The following is an 18580-nucleotide window of genomic DNA, read 5'->3' on the forward strand; positions in this document are numbered from 1 at the left end:
TACGTTTTTTTGTGTCAGGTCATTGACAACATGTCTATTTATATGCAAATACTAAAATTTTAATTTTATACTTAATGATGTTAATATTTATCAGGCTACTATTCTTCATTATCAGTCCATTTTCAAATGTCTTAGTCTTGATTATTTATTATCTAATTTGAGGATCACTTGAGTTTTTAAAAAATTAATTTGTTGGAAATATAACTTTAATTTCATCTACTTATAAAAAAAGTGACATCTTCCTATCCAGGAACCTGATGCTTTCTTCCTGTAGCTGGGACCAAGTTTTCAATGCAGATGATTTTAGAAAAAAATTAAGTTACCCTAGTTTTTCTTCACTATATGTAACATTTGAACCAAGTTTTGGGGGGAATGGGTAACTGCTAGAAAAGTGCATCTGCAAGAACGATAGTAACTACTTATTTTAGGACATTACAAAAATATATAATAAAATCTCTGCAAATAAGAAATAACTGAAGACAGGAGATTTCAGGCCAAGATGGAGGCCTAGACTGACACGCTCCGTCTCCTACCACAACTAAGAAGGAATACAACTACCGCAAAACCAGCAATAACCAGAAGTTCCAGAAAATAAATGGAAGTCCAATGTATGAAGTTACAAGGAAGTGGTGCTCATCGGGACAGGAAGGAGGGGTGAAGCCAGGGAGGAGAGGTTAAGCTGTGCTGTCCGCGGCAGCAGCAATGATGGCGGCAGGACAATGGTAAGCACAGACACCTGTATTTAAGGGGAGACGAGAAGCACCTGGGGAGCACCCCCGGCTGCAGACCAGACCAGTCAGCTTGTGATTCCAAAGCCGGGGAAGGCAGACCCCCATTGCCTTGGACTGTGAGGCCCGGTGGGGATGGGGACGGAGGAGGAGGCTCCCGGTCTCTCAGCGGAGACTGAATGGCAGAAATCCATACTGGACCCTGCCCAGTTGTGACAAGTGCACAGGGCTCCGCCCCCTATAGCATAGGAAGTGTGAAAGCCCTGCCCAGGAAGCAAAAGTAAACACGAAACTGCTAAGGACAGCACAGATCATGATAGAGATCCCAGTGACGCAGTTGACCAGACAGCAAATATATGACTTATCAGACCAGCAGATAGATACTCTTTCTGAGGCTCAGTTCAGAGCTCTGCTTATAAAAGTGCTTACAGACCTAACAGCAGATCTTAAACAACACAGGGAAGGAATGAAGGCTAGTCCTACTGAAATGAACAAAAACACATACGAAACTAGTGCTGAGGGCAAGAAAACCAGGAATCAAATCCACAAATCGGAACATAGGGAAGGACAGTCAACCAGTGCAGAAAGAGGAAACGAGAAATGAGGAAAATGAGGAAAGGCTCAGAAACTTATCGGACAGCTATAAGAGGGCCAACATCCAAATCATAGGGTTGCCAGAAGGTGAAGAAGGAGAACTAGAAATGGAAAAATTATGTGAAAAAACAATGAAGCAGAACTTCCCTAACTTGGGGAAGGAAATAGACTTACAAGCCCAGGAAGCACAGAGAGTTCTAAAACAACTGGACTCAGGGAGAACCACACCAAGACACATTATAATCAAAATGTCAAAAATTAAGGAGAAAGAGAGAATCTTAAAAGCAGCAAGAGAGAAGAAGAGAATTACATACAAAGGGGCCCCTATAAGACAGTAAGCTGATTTCTCAAAAGAAACTCTGTAGGCAAGAAGGGACTGGCAAGAAATATTCAAGTAATAAAAAGCAAAAACCTACAACCATGATTACTCTATCCAGTGAAGCTGTCATTCATAATAGAAGGGCAGAGAAAGTGCTTCCAGGACAAAGTAAAACTGAAGGAATTAATCAGATCCCAAACACTGTTATATGAAATGTGAAAGGGACTTGTTTAGGAGAAAGAGGATCAAAACTATGAAAATTAAAACAAAAACTGTATCACAACAACCAACAACAGAAGCTAGGGAACCGAAACAAAGGCAAACTAAGTAGGAAACGAGAGTGAGAAAAGAATTATAGGTATGGGAAACATTATGGGGGGTGGTCAGTGGGGAGCGGGAAGGGGGAAAGGGAGGGAGATGGTACAGGAATTAAGAAGCATAGTAGGAGGGAGTGGAGTAGATAGGAAGATGTTGAGAAGAACTATATGCACAACTAATGGGCACAGACTAAGGGTGGGGGGACAACTGGAGGGAGGAATATCACTGGGTGGAGGGGAACAAAGGGAAAGGAAATTGGGACAACTGTAAGAGCATAATCAATAAAGCATATTAAAACAATTTTTTTAAATAACATAAAAAAAAAGAAATAACTGAAGAAGAAATACCACCATCTCCTTCTAAAATTTTTTCTCCTCCTGCTAAGTAAAATGGACAAGGACACATGGCACAATTGCAATAAATTATCCAAGGTCAAAATTAACCATTCTTTAAAAAGATGAGCTGAAAAAGTTTTAAGTTACTATGAATTAACGAAAATGTAGAGGTTTTTTGGTAATTCTTTTTTAACTTTTACTAATAGTATTTTAACTGATTTTTATTCAACCCAAGCGGCACTATACTCTAATTTTATTCTGTGGTTCTAGTTAAAGAAAGGACTTGAAAAACTCCCAGAATGTCTGAAAATAAAATATAGAAGTACTTTTAACTTACAATCAATAACACTGAAAAATTCCTAAATTAAAGTACAAAAGAATAAATTCTGGATAATCAGTACCTTGGTTTAATTTTAATCTCCACAATCTGTGTTAATAAAGGCTTTCAAAATGTAAGATTAATAACTCATACCTATAAAACAAGTTAGGAAACCTATAAAACTGAACTGTAAAAAAAAATAATGATAAACATGTAAGTAAGACCACGTAAAAATAATTCCAAACTAATTTACACCCTTTAGGGTCTTCTAGGATAGTCCCTAAAGAAACTCAAGACCCTTATCTAAAGTGGCATAGTATTTGCATATATATATAACCTACAAATACCCTCCAGTTTATTCTAAATTATCTCTATGTTACTTATACCAAATACAGTGGAAATGCTATGGAAATAATTATGTATTGCTTAGTAAGTAATGACAAAAAAATAAAGGTCTATTGATGTTCACTACAGATGCAACCATCACAGGCCTAACTACATAGTACATATCAGCAACGTAACATTATTATTCAAATATTTTTGAGCTGTGGTTGATTGAACCCCTGGTTTTGAAATCCACAGATATGAAATGTGGACTACAGTTTTCCCAATAAAATAATGCTATATCCATGACTAGGTAATACTAAATAAAAATGACCATCCAAGTTCATTCCAAGTTCAAAAAGTTGTCTAATATATATATGATGTTGGTGATTTCAGAATTTCTATCAGACAAATATATTGTGCGGTATTTGATAAGGCATAAAATTTTATTTTAAATAACCACAAAAATATTCTAATTAAAAGAAGAAATGCCTGTGGGGGTCAAAAATAGCTATAAAATTCACTAAAAGAGAAGTTATGATAAAACCAGGAGTCAAATACCTTGAGAAAATGGCTATGAAGAGTAGTCACCAGGTCTTAGAGCTAGAAAGAGGTTCTTACTAGGAAGACTTCAAGCATCTGATGGTAGAAAAAGGCTTATCTGTTGGAATTAACAATGTAGTAAATGTCAAAATATAATACACTATGTGGGGAGAAAAAAGGCTATAGAACATGACTATGATGTGCTGCAGGTTTAGAAAATAACACAGGGGAACAATTTTTAACATAATTCCTGGTGAGTTCAGTTTTTCAGCTGTTTTAGACTTAAATAGGCATGCTGATTTCAAAACTGCAGTTAGTTTTCTTCTATCACGTCAAGTTTTTTTCTTTACAGCTTCTCTTAATGCGACCACTCTAGACTGGATCAAGCCTGGATCGAGGGAAGCACTAGTGCTCTCCTCCTGGCTGAGAGCAAACCTCTCTCAAGTGGGGAGGGGTGAGGGATGACCTTGGAGACCAGCGACAGGTTCATACTTGTCTAGGCTATTCAGTTACATGAGACAGTGTGGTGAGAGGTTGTGTGCCACTCTATAGAGTAAATCGTATTCCGAAGTGTAGTGTGAATTCTTGTCCGTATACAAGGAGTTAGCAGAATTTATTTTTTTTATTTACATACATACTTATTTCCTTTCCTCCAGATCATGTCTGCCTCTGCTATTTCTCGTCGTAAGTGCTTATACAACCCTGATTTGTTCTATCTGTGGCAGTTTCACCATTCCCAGTCAAAGGACAAACATCAGTACATTTGTCAGGCAAGCCTTTTTTGCACATTTTAAAGTAAAACTTAGTGATCAAGATAAGTCTTAGGCCCCTCATAAGGTGTGCAAGCAGTGTCGAGAGTTTATAGATGTAGACGAAGGGAACACATGATAAATTGCCATTTGGTATACCTATGGTTTGGCGAGAGCCCACAGATCATTCAAGTGACTATTACTTTTGTATAGTAAAATTGTCAGGATAGAACAAGAAAAATAAATGTAAAATAGAGTATCCTAGTCTACCATCAGCTATACACCCAGCGCCTCAATCAGCTGAAATCCCAGTGCCAGTTTTCACTGAACTACCTTCTTTCAAAAAACAGGAGTATGGTGATGAACTAAGTGACAGCAACAATGAAGATTTTGAAACTGAAGATGACGCAGTTCATAAGGGATTTGATCAGCATGAGTTGAATGATTTGGCACAAGATTTGGGACTATTCAAAAAGGCTTCAGAACTCCTAGCATCAAGACTGCAGGAGAAAAACTTCCTTGAAAAATGAGCAAAGGCATCCTACTTTCGATCAAGAGAAAGTGCATTTCTGCAGTACTTTTGAAGTTACGGTGGCTTTGTGTATTGCCATCACATACATGGTTTAATGGAGGAATTGGGAATTCCAATCTAGAACACAACTGAATGGTGACTGTTCACCGATAGCTCAAAGCAGAGCTTGAAGTGTGTCCTACTCCACAAGGGCAATGTATTTGGTGCAGTCCTGATTGGCCATTCAGTTTGTTTTCATTAAGAATATGAAGACATAAAGAGAGTCACTGATCTGCTGCAGTATCACAAGCACAATTGGAGCATCTGTGTTGACCTTAAAATGGTCTGCTTCCGAAAGAAAGAAGGAACTCCTATCATTTGTGACAACATGGATGGAACTAGAGAGAATTATACTTAGTGAAATAAGTGAGGCCATGAGAGAAAAATACCATGATATCACCTAATACAGGAGATTAAGGAACAACACAAACAAATGAACAAAATAGAACAAGGAACAGAATAACGGTTATCGGGGGGAGGGGGTAGAGAGAAGGGGGATAAGGGAAGGGTCCAGTGAAAGAACATGTATAAATGACTCATAGATACGGACAACGGGGTGGGATATGACTGTGGGAGAAAGGGTGGGATGTGGGCAGGGGAGGAGCAATGGGGGGGAAATGGGACAACTGTAATTGAAAAACAATAAAAAAATTTTTTTTTCTTAAATGGTCTGCTTCCTTCTTGGTCAACAATGTGGATACACCAAGTATCCCTGTGTTCTGCGTATGTGGAACAGCAGAGCTTGTGAGAAGCATTGGGTGGAGTCGAATTGGCCTCCAAGATCTGACCTCAAACCTGGCAATCCAAACATTCCACATGAGCCACTTGTTGACAGAAAGAACATTATATTCCCACCTCTGCACATAAAACTGGGTCTCATGAAGCAATCTGTTAAAGTTTTGCCAACTGAAGGAGACTGTTTCAAGTATCTCATTTTGGCATTTCCTAGCCTGTCGTTTGAAAAGATAAAATACCTTAATATGTGTGTTTGGTAGCAGAACTTTACTACGTGTACACAATTTGACTTACAGAAACAATATATAGCCTTTATATGAATAAAATAACTCTATATAAACAGTATATTCAGGTAACTTTTTCTTTATTTTCCTCTGTATGTACATTTTGTATGATTTCTGGGACAAAGGGAGGGTATCCTATACCTTAAAAAGTTGACATGATAAAAGAAAAACTGGGGTCATTTTTTGGATTCAGATGCCAAAAGTTGGTCAAAACCAAGTGTCAGATCTAACTCAATGAAAATTGTGTTCCCCAGTATAATGACTAATATATACACTCAATTCTTGTCACTTGCCAAGCACTGTTCAAGGTGCTTTACATATATTCTTACTTAATCCTTGCCCATCTTTTAAAGTAGGCCCTACCATTGTTCCCAATAAGTTAATATTCCTAACCTACAAGAAAACTGGAAGACAAAATGTAACTTTCCCAGAGACAAAGCCCAGGAGCGCACACACTCCATGCTGGCTAGATAAGACAAATATTAGGAAAAAAGACTGAAAGGAAACATACCAATGTATTAATAGCAGATAACTAGTGAGACTGACTGATGTTTGAGCTGTTGTCTGTTTTTCCAAGTTTTCTCCACTGAGCATTAATTCATTCTGATTAATTTTTTAACTATATAAAGTATAGCTCAATCTACCTCAAGGGACACAAAATAACAATATGAAAAACCTAAATTGTCTAAAGAGATTAATTTAAAATTAAATACTGATAAAAATAGGCCCACAAATAAAGATGCAAAGAATTTAAGTTCATTCAATCTTAAAAAGGAAAACCTAAAAACTAAGGTATATTAAAGTATCCGAATGTATATACATTGCAGAGAATAACCACTGCCTATTTGACTGTGGGTTGAATGACATGCTACAAAGAAATCACATCTAGTTTGATTTGAAAGCCATAAAAGAATACAAAGAGCCATCAATTTTGCTTATAAGTTTTGTTTCTTCTAATACATCAAAGATAGTATAAGTTCAATTTTATTTGGGAAGGAATCATATAAGAAGGAATTTTTAACATCTCGTCGGCAGCCGTCCGTCTCGAGAGACGATGGTGTAGCTTCTTAAGAGTCTATCTGCACCGTCGAGAATGGCTGTGCAGTCCGACTCGGGAGTGACACGGTATCTGTCTCCTCCCGTGTTGAATCGACATCTTGCGATGAAGCTACAGAGCCTGGGCAGGGTGATATGGAGGGTCTGCTGTTGCCCATGCAGCAGACCCCCCCCTCTCTTCGCAGCTGAAGGATCCAAGGGAAAGACGGAGTCAATACAGCTTGGCTTCAGGTGCGCCACAGGAGTTGCCGGTGTTGACTACAACGTCAAACCGCTTTAGGGACTCCGGCTCCGGATTTTCTGTCGGGGTTTACTCCCTTAGCCTTTCCCCTGAAGAGGTATGCTGCAAGGCAGCGGAGGTTTTTTGGAGTCAGAGTTTTCCTTCTCTGATGTGCCCTGACTGGAAGATCGAACCAGCGACACTTAGCTCGCAGGCCGACGCTCAATCCACTGAGCCAAACCAGCCAGGGTATTTTTAACATCTAATACACCATAAAGACACACTTGAAAAGCTTGTCACAATAATCTTTCTGAAGTTACTTGCCAGAGATAATCTGGGAAATAATTCAAAACAGGTTAATTTATTTCTACAGCACCATCTGATCTCTATATCATGCTGCACCAATAACAACTGACCAACACAAGAACAAGACAAATAAATAACCTAACTATAACCTAAATAACCATAATAAACAAAAGTCCCAACTTTAGTTAGAATAGAAGGGGTTGTAACATCCAAAGGATACTCCTGTAATCAGCTGTTGGTATTTCAAAAAAAAAAAAAAGGAATAAGGAAGGCATATGAGAATGAAGAGTAAAGGGAAATAATCACCTCGGCAACACAATGCCCACAAGAGTGTCTCTCATTTTACTACTGTAACTAACAAAATTACCATGCACAGTAGCTATCCTCCAAATCTTTCCATAGTCAATTTTGATGTTTAGTTTTATCTCCTGTTTTAAAGATACCATGTTTTTAAGATTTAGCATATATCACAAAGATAAATAATGTCTGAAAAGGAAAACACAAATACTAACTGAAATAAAATCCAGGAAGCAATGATGACTGCAAGAGTTAAGCAAAAAAATACCATGAACCAAGTACGTAACAAGCACTGAAAACAAAACAGATGTTACAATTACTAGAATTGTAATTTACTAAAATTGTATAATTACTTGATTTGTATTTTTCTGCCTCCTCTTTTCTTCTTTGGAAACTAGTCTGATGCTACTTCAAAAAAATAATAATAATACAATGGTATTATAATATTCAGTTTTAAATGTATTATGTATTTTATAGTTCTTTTAATAAACATTTATTTTTAACAACTATACAGTTTTGTTTTATGTCAAATATTTTAATCATTCAATTTTGAGTCTATAAACATTTACAGAGTATCTATTTGGGCCAAGTATGGTCTAAGGGACATAACAGAAAAAAATAAAGACAAAGTATTTACGTTTTTGGAGAGTGTAGTCTAGCAGGAAAGATATACATGAAGCTAGGACTTAATAAAAGGTATAAGAAAATTTTAAAATATATAGTACAGGGTCCTAAAGATTAGGGCGGAAAAGGTTATCAGGGAATCAGGATGGACTTCTCTGAAAAACTGAATTTAAACTGAAAAAGTTCATCCTTTTTTTAAAATACTTTATTTGTTTTTAGAGGAAAAGGGAGGGAGAAAGAGAAGGAATGAAATATCAGTCCGTTGCTTCCTGTACACACCCCCACGAGGGACCAATCTCGAAACTCAGGCATGTGCCCTGACCGGGAATCGAAATGGTGACCTTTCACTTTGAGGGACAATGCCTAACTAACTGAGAGCCACACCAGTCAGGGCAAGAGTTCAGCCATTTTTTACTGAAAAATGAACAGCAAAAGAATGTTAGTGGGAGGGAAGCATATTCTAGGTCAGAAAAAGAACGTGCAATGGTTTGAGGCTGAAAAGAACATAGCATTCAAGCAAACTAAGAAAGCTGAGTATGGTTAACATACAGAGCACAGAGAGATAAATGTTAAAATAAGAGACTGAGACTATAGAGGGCACACTATGGAATAATTTCTTGAGTATGGTCAAGAATTTTGGACTATTTCCCAAGGACAGTAAGTTGAAGGCTTGTAGGAAGAAATAAAGACAGTTTTAAGGTAATTGCAGTTTTATCTCGACTTCCATGAGAATAGCTCAGAAGGGATATAACTAAAAACAAAAGCTGATTCTGCAGAAGAAACTGGAGGTTTCCAAAAAATTTTCATTTTAGAAAAAACTAATCATTTTGCCAACAAGATTCTTAACGCTTTATCAAGGAACTGAAGATAAATCTGAAAGAAAAAATGTATCGTGTTATTGTTCCTATAGCTCAGATTCTCAGGCAAATGGCTCTTATATCCAAATCAATACAGGTATACCACATTTTATTGTGCTTTGCTTTATTGCATTTTAGATGTTGTGATTTTTACAAATTGATGGGGAGACCTTCTACCAGCAAAAAAGATTATGACTCGCTGTATTGCGACAGTTGTTCTACTGCAGTGGTCTGAAACTGAACGCACAATATCTCCAAGGCATTCCTACAAATGGACACAGGTGGTATAAGACTAATGCACAAAGAATTTCAGAAGGCAAAAAGATGCTATATAAATGCCTAAGATCAGAGACAAAATAACCAGGGATATAAGTGAGTTTTAGTTACTTCAAGTAAGTTTATTTCCTCATTAATGAAAGTGGGGGTACTTTGCAGAGTTGTTATGAAAAGCAAATGAAACAAAATGTTTGTAAACTCAAAAATATTTTATACTAATTTCTATACTGACTATCCTTAAATAATCAAATCCTTACATCTTGTAAAAGTATATCTCACTGAACAGAGTTGTCTTTACTTTTAAAAAAGATTTTTGTGGGAAATCATTTTTCCCCTGTATCTTTGTTAAGGATCAGAACAAATTACTTAGCTGTTTATATAAATAACTACTTAGCATGATCACGAACTTCCCAATTTCAATGTCTAGGAAGATGTTCAATCCTTAATGTCAAAGCTTACCTGAAGAAATTAAAATTAAAAAGTCAAAAACTTTATGAGGAAAATATGCTTACTTACAGATATGAAACTCAACATCAAACCCAATAATCAGTCTGGAAAAACATATGACACAAACTAAAAAGGGAAATGGCTAAGGATTCCTAATTTCTACTGGAATTGCTTGTAAGACATCACATGATGCGTGTGAGGGGGATGCCTCAAAACAAATTTCATTTTGTTATTTAAAAAAGAAAATAGAACACAGCTGTAAGAGCAAAAATTTAAACTCACCTAAAGAAACTGTCAATCTTCAAAGTGTCCCCTTTTTATGATCAATCATAATTTGAAAAGAATTTTAAGCAAAAGAAAAAAATATAAATAATGTCTTTTATGTTATTTGGCATTTTGGCATAATGAACATTAGCTTTATTTACCTTAAAATCAAAAACACAACCTGGCTGGGTGGCTCAGTTGGCTAGAGCATCAACCTGTGCACCAAAAGGTTACAGGTGCAATCCTTGGTCAGGGCACATAGCTAGGTTGTGAGTTCAATCCCCAATCAGGGTGCGTGGGAGAGGCAACCCATTGATGTGTCTATCTGTCTCTGTCTCTCTCTCTCGCCCCTCCATTCCTCCCTGCCCTTTCTAAAATCAATAAAAATACATCTTCTGACAAGGATTAAAAATAAATAAATCAAAAACACATCTCAGAAACATCTTAGAAGTCTCTCACAACTACCTGTTCTTAAGGGGCAGAAAAAGAAGCAGTGGGGCCAGGAGAGCAAAAACAGAGTTAGGAAAAAAACCACCTGTGTCAAATGAATATATGAATATCATTTGGAACTTCTCTTAATCAACCTAGTTCATCAATCACCTATCACCTATTCATTTAATATTTACTAATGCTAAGGAGTTGAATCTATAAAGAGCAATAAAACAATCTCTCTCCTCCAGTCCCTAGTTGCATAGTAGGAAAAAAAAGGTAAATAACTGAGTATCATTCAAGGGATCAATTAAAAAACACATAGCTAAATCAGAAATGATTGTATAACAATACAAATCATAAAACTGTAAGACTAGAAAAGCAGAATAAAAGGGTAAAAGAAAATAAATTCTGAAAGAAAAAAGGGTTACTGAGAAAATAATAGGTTAAAATAAATACATTTAAATAACTGATGAGTAGACATCTAAGGATGAAGTATGTACTGATGTAGAAAAGCTACAAAATTAATTGAGAATATTAAGGAAAAGTATAAATAAACAGCAAAGAAACCTATAATCTTATACTTTACTGAATAATGTCAAGTGTTAAATTACATATGTTATATCTTACAGATTTATAATACACAACAATCTTTCTAACTAGTTAGAAATACAGTCATATGAGGCAAATTAACCCTGTCACTCTAGACCCTAGCAGTGCCAGATATATTAGCAATTGCCAAATAAATCTAATACAATATTGGAAATATGGCAAAATATAACAATGAAAATGAGAAAACAACTTTCTCTTTGAAAGAGTACTCTTCAAAAAAAATTATTAGCTAAATAATTCATTAAATGATAATTACAGAAAGAACAGGCAGAAATAACATTTCTTTGTCATATACTTTGTGCCTCACTTCACTATCTCATTTAGGTCTCCAAATAACCAGATTTGGTACATTATTTTCCCCATTTTAGAGATGAAGAAGTTGAAGGGCCGAAAAATAATTTGCCTAAGGCCACACATCTCCACTAAAACAGTCAAGATTTATAACCTAATTGTTAGTGAATCCTTGTGGCCCTTCGTTCAAACCAGTTTTCTTGGAGAAAATTATATAAAGGTAGACAAGATATAAGACCTCTTTTAATGTATCAGCTTGTTATTAACAGGATGTTTGTGTAGAAGCTATTTTTCAAGGCAAAGCAGCTTCCTAATACTCACACATTACTCCTTTTTATCCCCAGCCAACCAGACTGAAACCCTGCTGCAGAAGCAACAAATAAAACAAAGATATTGAAGTAACTAGGCAAAATGACAAAAAAGATCAGACATGTATAACCTAGAGGTAAAAAGTTTACTTTGATAATACAGTAAACGTAATAAAAATACAAACAAGGCAATTCACAGAAAACTGCTTTCATTTATTACAATCATTTCCATAAGATAAACATGCATTAAACAAATCTCCACATTTAACTTTAATGTATCTAAGCGTCTTATGTCCTGGTCTTCCCTAACCCATGCCATTTATTACTGAAGTGGGGTTATTATTGTGGGCAAACAAAAAGTAAATTATATCTGCAAATGGGCACAATATGGGTAAGGAGGTTGGAGAAAGCACAATACTAGACATTTGTTAATACCTTTGAAAGTAAACATTATTAAAGGGGATTCTAGAGGGCGGGAATGCAACTGACCACTTCGATTCTTGTCCTAAGAATAAATTCCAGTTCAATTTTCACAATTTATATCATGTACTAAAAAGTACAAAGTGGTCAGGATAGGATTTATAAGCAGGCAATAAAATAAAACAATACAAGAAAGCGCTGAAATAAGCTCAAGAGTTGCTTCTTAAATTGTACAGGTATGGGTTCTAATATTCCAAGTGTAATTAACTGACAACCCAGTTCACAAATAAACCTTGATTTTCCAAAAATCAGGTTCTGGGTTTCCTTGGACCAAATCTCTCTCTTCTTCCAACCATTTATTCTATGTTTTACCCTTACCCACTTCTAAACTTCTCATCAATTACATCAATTACCTACTGCCTTTTCATTTAATACTTACTAATGCTGAGGAACTGAGACTCTATAGAGCAATAAAAGACCATCTCTATTCTCCAGGATCTAAAAGTATAGTACCAAAAACAAAGGTAAATAAATAGCCACAAATGTATGATAAAAGCTATACAGTACTAGAGGTAAACTATAAGCACTTAATTCCACCCAGTAACATTTAATTTTTAAAGGATGAACAGAAAAAAAAAAAGGTGGGGGGGGCATTGCAGAAATATTTGGTTGGCCAAAAGGTATGCTTAGTTTTTTCATACAATGGCTCTAGTAGCACTTAGTTGGTCTTTAACTTCATTATAAACAATTTTGTTATTGCATTATGACATGTCATATCAGCATGCATTTTAAAAAAAAAACCTCATCAAAACTGATGAATTTTTGTGCAGCCATTTTAATACTGAATATGGAAAAAGTATGTAACATTTTTGGCATATTATGCTTTATTATTTAAAGAAACATAAAAAAATGCAACTGAAACACACACAAAAAGAGATTTGTACGGTGTATGGAGAAGGTGTTGTGATGATTCAACGTTTCAGAAGTGTTCTGGGAAGTTTCTTGGTACTACTGATGTTTTGGCCAAATAATTCTTTGCAGTGGGGCTGTCTTATGCATCAGAAGATTTTTAGCAGTACCCCTGGCCTCTACCTACTAGAAGCCAATAACAGAAGATAGCAGGCATACTCAAAATATCGAAATTAAGAGTTATCAGTGAAAATGAAAAATGTGTCTTATTTTATGGAAAAAACTAAACGGACTTGTTGGCCAACCCAAAAAATAAAACATGTACAGAGAAAACAGGATGAAAAGAGAATTTGGCTGATTCTAAGAACTGCCAAGGAGTTGTACAAAGCTAAAGCTCAAAATACAGGTTAGAAAAAGTAGACAAAAGTTTTACAAGCCACATTACAGGGCTGAGACTATCTACAAATGCATTTTTAAAAATTTAGAGCAGTGGTTTTCGACTGGAAGCAATTTTACACCAGAGACTTTGGGAATCTCTGGAGACATTTTTGATTGTCACAATTGCGGAGGCAGTATGGGAGCAAGTGGTTTGCTACTAACATTTACTGGGTACAAGCAGGGATGCTGATAAACATCCTATAATGCACAGGACAAAGAATGTAAACAGTGTCAGGGTTAAAAAACTTTGATTTAGAAACCCTGGTGGAGCTTAATACAGGAATAAGATTGGGGAAAGAGAATCATGCAGCCTGTAAGTTCTAGGAGAACAGAGACCTGCCCTCGTTTATCCTGCAACTCTAAAAGGAATATATATATCACTGCCAGATAAAAGGTAGGGACTCAATATTTAGAGCTCCAGGCACGAAGTACCAAAGCCTCATATGTTGCCATGGAAATGGTAATGGAAAACAGATTCAAGAGACTAGAACAGAGTATATTGATTTTACTTACTAAAGACTCAAAAAATGAGTAAGAAGTCTAAAATAAAATGACTCCTAGGCTTAGAATAAGTTTCGGAGGATCAAAAGTTCTATTTTAGACATTTCAAAGTTTGAGGCAAATGTGAGATATTCAAATAGAGAGGTCCAACAGTTTGCAAATAGTTTGGAAAAAAGCTAAGAAAGGAAAATCCAATTTACCACCACACTGATCTTAAATGATCACCTGAGTTACATCAAGAAGTTCAGTGAAAATGAATAAACCTTAAGTGTTGTATGGTATACTGGACTGAAAATCCTCGAACAAGAAAATATAATTAGTGGAAAAACTTGGTGAGATATGAATAAGGTCTGGTGCTTAGCTAATAATAATGTACCGATGTTGGTTTTAAGCAGTTTTGAGAAATGTACCAGATTATAACATTAGGGAAAAATGAATAAGGGGTAAATAGGAGCTCTTTGAACTTATCTGTGCAACTTTTTGGTAAATGATTTCTATTCAAAAATTTAAAACTTAAAAAAAAAATCCCTATATTCCAATTGGAACTATAGTAAATATTTAAATCTACTGTATATGTTAAGAAAAGCTAAAATGTTAAGGGCTTTTTTTGTTACTACCACTGACACTTGGTATATCACATTTACCAACAATATAGAACAAAGAAAATCTTTAAAGGTAGCCAGACAGAAAATGGCAGAGTAAATCAACAAAAGAAAAGTCAGTTCTATATAAGTTCATATTTTATAATTGTCTTCTGACCCATACTGTGATAACATGAAATTATACACTCTATCACTATGCAAACTAATATGTCAAAAAGCTTGATGAATTTTTCTTTCCACTACCATCCTAGTTATAATTTTTTAGCAAAGGCATTCAAGGCTGTCACCAAGTAAACTAACCAGACATGATATTAAACTATGACTAAAATGAGTAGTCAAGTCGTTTTGATTAGTCCTGCTTTTCTTTCCTTTTTAGTTTTTTCAATTACACTTTACATTCAATATGACTTTGTGTTAGTTTCAAGTGTAGAGTGTAGTGGTTAGACAATCCAGCTATTTCTTAGACATTTCAAAAAATATATGTAAATACAACAAAGTACTTAAAGTCGGCGTTCTAGTACAAGATCTTTATTTTTTTTATATAAAGAACTAGTATTTTCCTGAAAATATGAATGGAAAAATAAAATCTGTAATAAGTTCTAAAAATAAGTCTTCCAGAAAGATACAATTACCTGCTCGTTGATTAATTTTGTTACCTGAATATACCAGTAGCATTTCTCCTTTGGAACACAAAACTCAAGATATTTTTGTCATAGTTACATTCCCTATATCCATGTCAGCAATATTTACTGATCTGATCATATATGATTAATATCAATTTTCATGAGTATCCAATGGTAACTATCTGAAAGTTTAGCTTACCGAAAATAAGACACAGTATAATAGAGTCAGTCTGGCTTCATGACTCACTAAATGTGTAACTTTGGTCAAGTCATAAAACTCTCCATGTCTCAATTTCTTTCTCTGTAAAATAATTACAGTCCCTCCTACACACCATTAGAATACTGCCTGGAACATAGTTAACTCGTCATAACAACAAATATTAAGAGGAAAGTTACTTACTATCAGCCATTCTTGCCCTTTCACTGTCCATCACAGGGCTGCCTAACAAGGCATTCAAAGAACAACATATTTCCTTTATAATACTGATCTGAAGTTTTCAAAGAGAATAAACTTTTCCCTACAGGAGAAACTCTTAAAATATTTTACCTTCCCCTTCTCCCCCCCCCCCCAAAAAAAGGGCCTATTCTACCCCAACGTTAATTTTCTAAGTGCAAATATACTCTAGTGTCTCAAATCCTTCGGGTTCTTTTTTTTTTTTTTAAATAAGTTGTTCATTATAATATTATACATAGAAATAATTGTTTAAAAAGATCATTCATAATTACTCAGTAGAAAAAGATCAGGTAGAATACCTTTGAAAAATAGGTCAGAAAAAACAATCCAGAATACATCACAGAGACAAAAATATAGGTGTAAATTATAAAAAACAGGATAACAGAAGTCAAAAAAACCTAGCATCTGTTCAACTGGAGTCCCAGAGGACAGAGAAATAAGACAGACATTAAAAAATAGTGACTGAAAAATTTTTAACACAATAAAAAAGGCACTACAGATTCAAGAAGCCTAATAAACCTCACACAAGATCAATTTAAAAGAATTGACACCAAGACACAACCAAACCAGAGAAAACCAACAAGAAAATCTTTAAAAAAAAACAGGTAAAAAGAGATTACTTTCCAGTAGCAATAGTTAAGATAGTAGATTTAAACTCAAACTGTGATTAGTAATTATATTGAGATCAAAATGCCCAGATAAAACACACCAAGATAGTCACATTGTTCTTTTCAAAAACCACTCCTATACTATTTTTAACAGATATGGAAAACAGAAGGATACAAACATTTGAATGTAAGATAATGAAAAAAGATATAGTAGATAAACATAAAGCAAGTTATATAAAACTAATAATATTGATGATTAGTATAGTAAGTATCCACAAAATGAAAAAAAATAAATAAAAGGTAGGATTTGGATAGATGGCAGAGAAAGAATAACTCCTGACTAGATAGGAGGATGGAGGCGGAGAAAGAAATATGATGGTCTCTAAAATTCACAAGTGGTGGAGGAAGCACAACACCATTAAAATATCCTAACCTCTCTACACTACCTTGATCATAAGAGCAACTTGACTAAAGTACAATTAAATAAGATGAATACTAGTGTTACACAGTACATGTAAGAAGGCAGGAGATGATATCAGAAACGAATAGACTAGTTTGGAGGATGTGTAGGAGTGCAGGTAAGACAAGGACCTGGTAAGTTAAAAGGGATGAATCTAGAGGGCATTACAAGAGGAAGAACTACCTCCGTCAGCTTTCCTTCTTTGAAATTTTCAAGGCAAAATAAACAAACGAACCACTATGCTTTTTAAAAAATAAAACTATTTTTGTTTTTCAGTCTTATGACTATTCCTTATTATGATACAGTCGCCCATTATATCAACCTAATAACAGACATGTTAGTAAACCAGCGATCTTCAAACTTTTTCATCTCATGGCACACATGAACTAATTGCTAAAATTCTGTGGCACACCAAAAAATATATTGTATTTTTGGCCAATCTGACAAAAAAAAAGAGGTATAATTTTGACTGATTGACTTACAATAAAAGTAATTACCTACCCTTTCTGTTTCACAGTGACTTTTTTAAAAATCAGATGCCTATACTTGTATATAAGGATTTCTAATAGCAAGAATTAACCAACCAGATGCAGCCTTATGCAACATGACTAATAAGACGTTAAGTATTATATGACCTATATATTTATAGTTCAATACAGACATTCACACTGTACAACTACTGCTGTGTTAGCTGTTGTTTTAATTTGACAATTGATGGGAAAAGAAGTCAGTGCCCCTGACTAAATAGGTACTGCATGTTTTAAATTTTTTTGAAGCATAGTGTCTTATGCAGCTGAAAAAAATCACTATTAACAGTCTTTTGTAAAAATAAAATACCAATGAATTAGCAGTGTATATTAGCTACAATATACATAATCCATAAATATACATTATTATGACTTCTTCACTATTAAGATCACTTATATATGAAAAAAATATGATAGCTTTTTTCTTTTGGAATGCTAATGCACAAAATATGAAATTCTCTGATTTCACAGTAACTAACGAACAGTTTTATTTTCAAAAGCTCTTTACCAAAAGACTGACAATGTGGTAATGAACTTAAACAACTCACCAATGCTGGGTGGGCTACCATAGTTGATTGGTGACTCAGGTGGTCTTCCACAATGCAATGCAGCCAGAGCAGATCCTTTCCACACAACATGCTTGCAGCCTATTAAATACATATATTTTTATGGATACAAAGATAGGACATAAAGACAAAAAGGAAGAAAAAAAATGTCTAAATGCTATTAGAAACTTTTCATACTTTTGTTTGTACGTAGCAAAGACTGTCTTCCAGCTCCTAACAAAGTTTGTACTCCAGGAACACTTTGTGGAATTTCTTGTTCAAGAAGAGGTCCTAATCGATGACATATCTGCAGCAAGTGATCAGGTGCTAAATGTCTGTAATACTTCACCTATTATGTGAAAGACATAAAATATTTACTAAATACAGTGATATAGTTCTTTAGAGTAATAAAATATACTTTAAAAAATACAGTAATGTGTTCTGGCTAGTCAACACTTGGTTTTACTTGGGAGAAAAGTCCATGTTTATTCTGTGAAATAAAAAAGTTCATGTTTATTCTTGACTCACAGAATAGGTTAGCTACCCAACCATTACTAAATGCTAAAGAATTAATGTAACCCAAATATAGCAGGTTATAAATTAACAGATGCTAGTCAATGCAAATACTGAACGATGAAAATATATACAGCATTATTCTTAAAATGATGTTTCAGTTTAACACTTTAA

At 34.9% G+C, this 18580-nt stretch overlaps 1 protein-coding gene across 1 annotated transcript in view; it reads right to left on the bottom strand.

Moving 5' to 3' along the window:
- Positions 1 to 18580, bottom strand: part of PHIP (PHIP subunit of CUL4-Ring ligase complex) — a 135957-nt gene that overhangs the window by 102794 nt on the left and 14583 nt on the right. The window contains exons 5-6 of the mRNA XM_090282685.1: positions 18092 to 18242; positions 17897 to 17995 (exon numbers count right to left, since the gene is read on the bottom strand). Of these exons, the coding sequence (XP_090138811.1) occupies positions 17897 to 17995; positions 18092 to 18242 (250 nt within the window). The remainder of the gene's footprint in view (positions 1 to 17896; positions 17996 to 18091; positions 18243 to 18580) is intronic.

The sequence above is a fragment of the Furipterus horrens genome, unplaced genomic scaffold, assembly GCF_987537825.1.
Source record: "Furipterus horrens unplaced genomic scaffold, mFurHor1.1.pri manual_scaffold_6, whole genome shotgun sequence".
In the NCBI taxonomy this organism is placed as follows: domain Eukaryota; kingdom Metazoa; phylum Chordata; class Mammalia; order Chiroptera; family Furipteridae; genus Furipterus; species Furipterus horrens.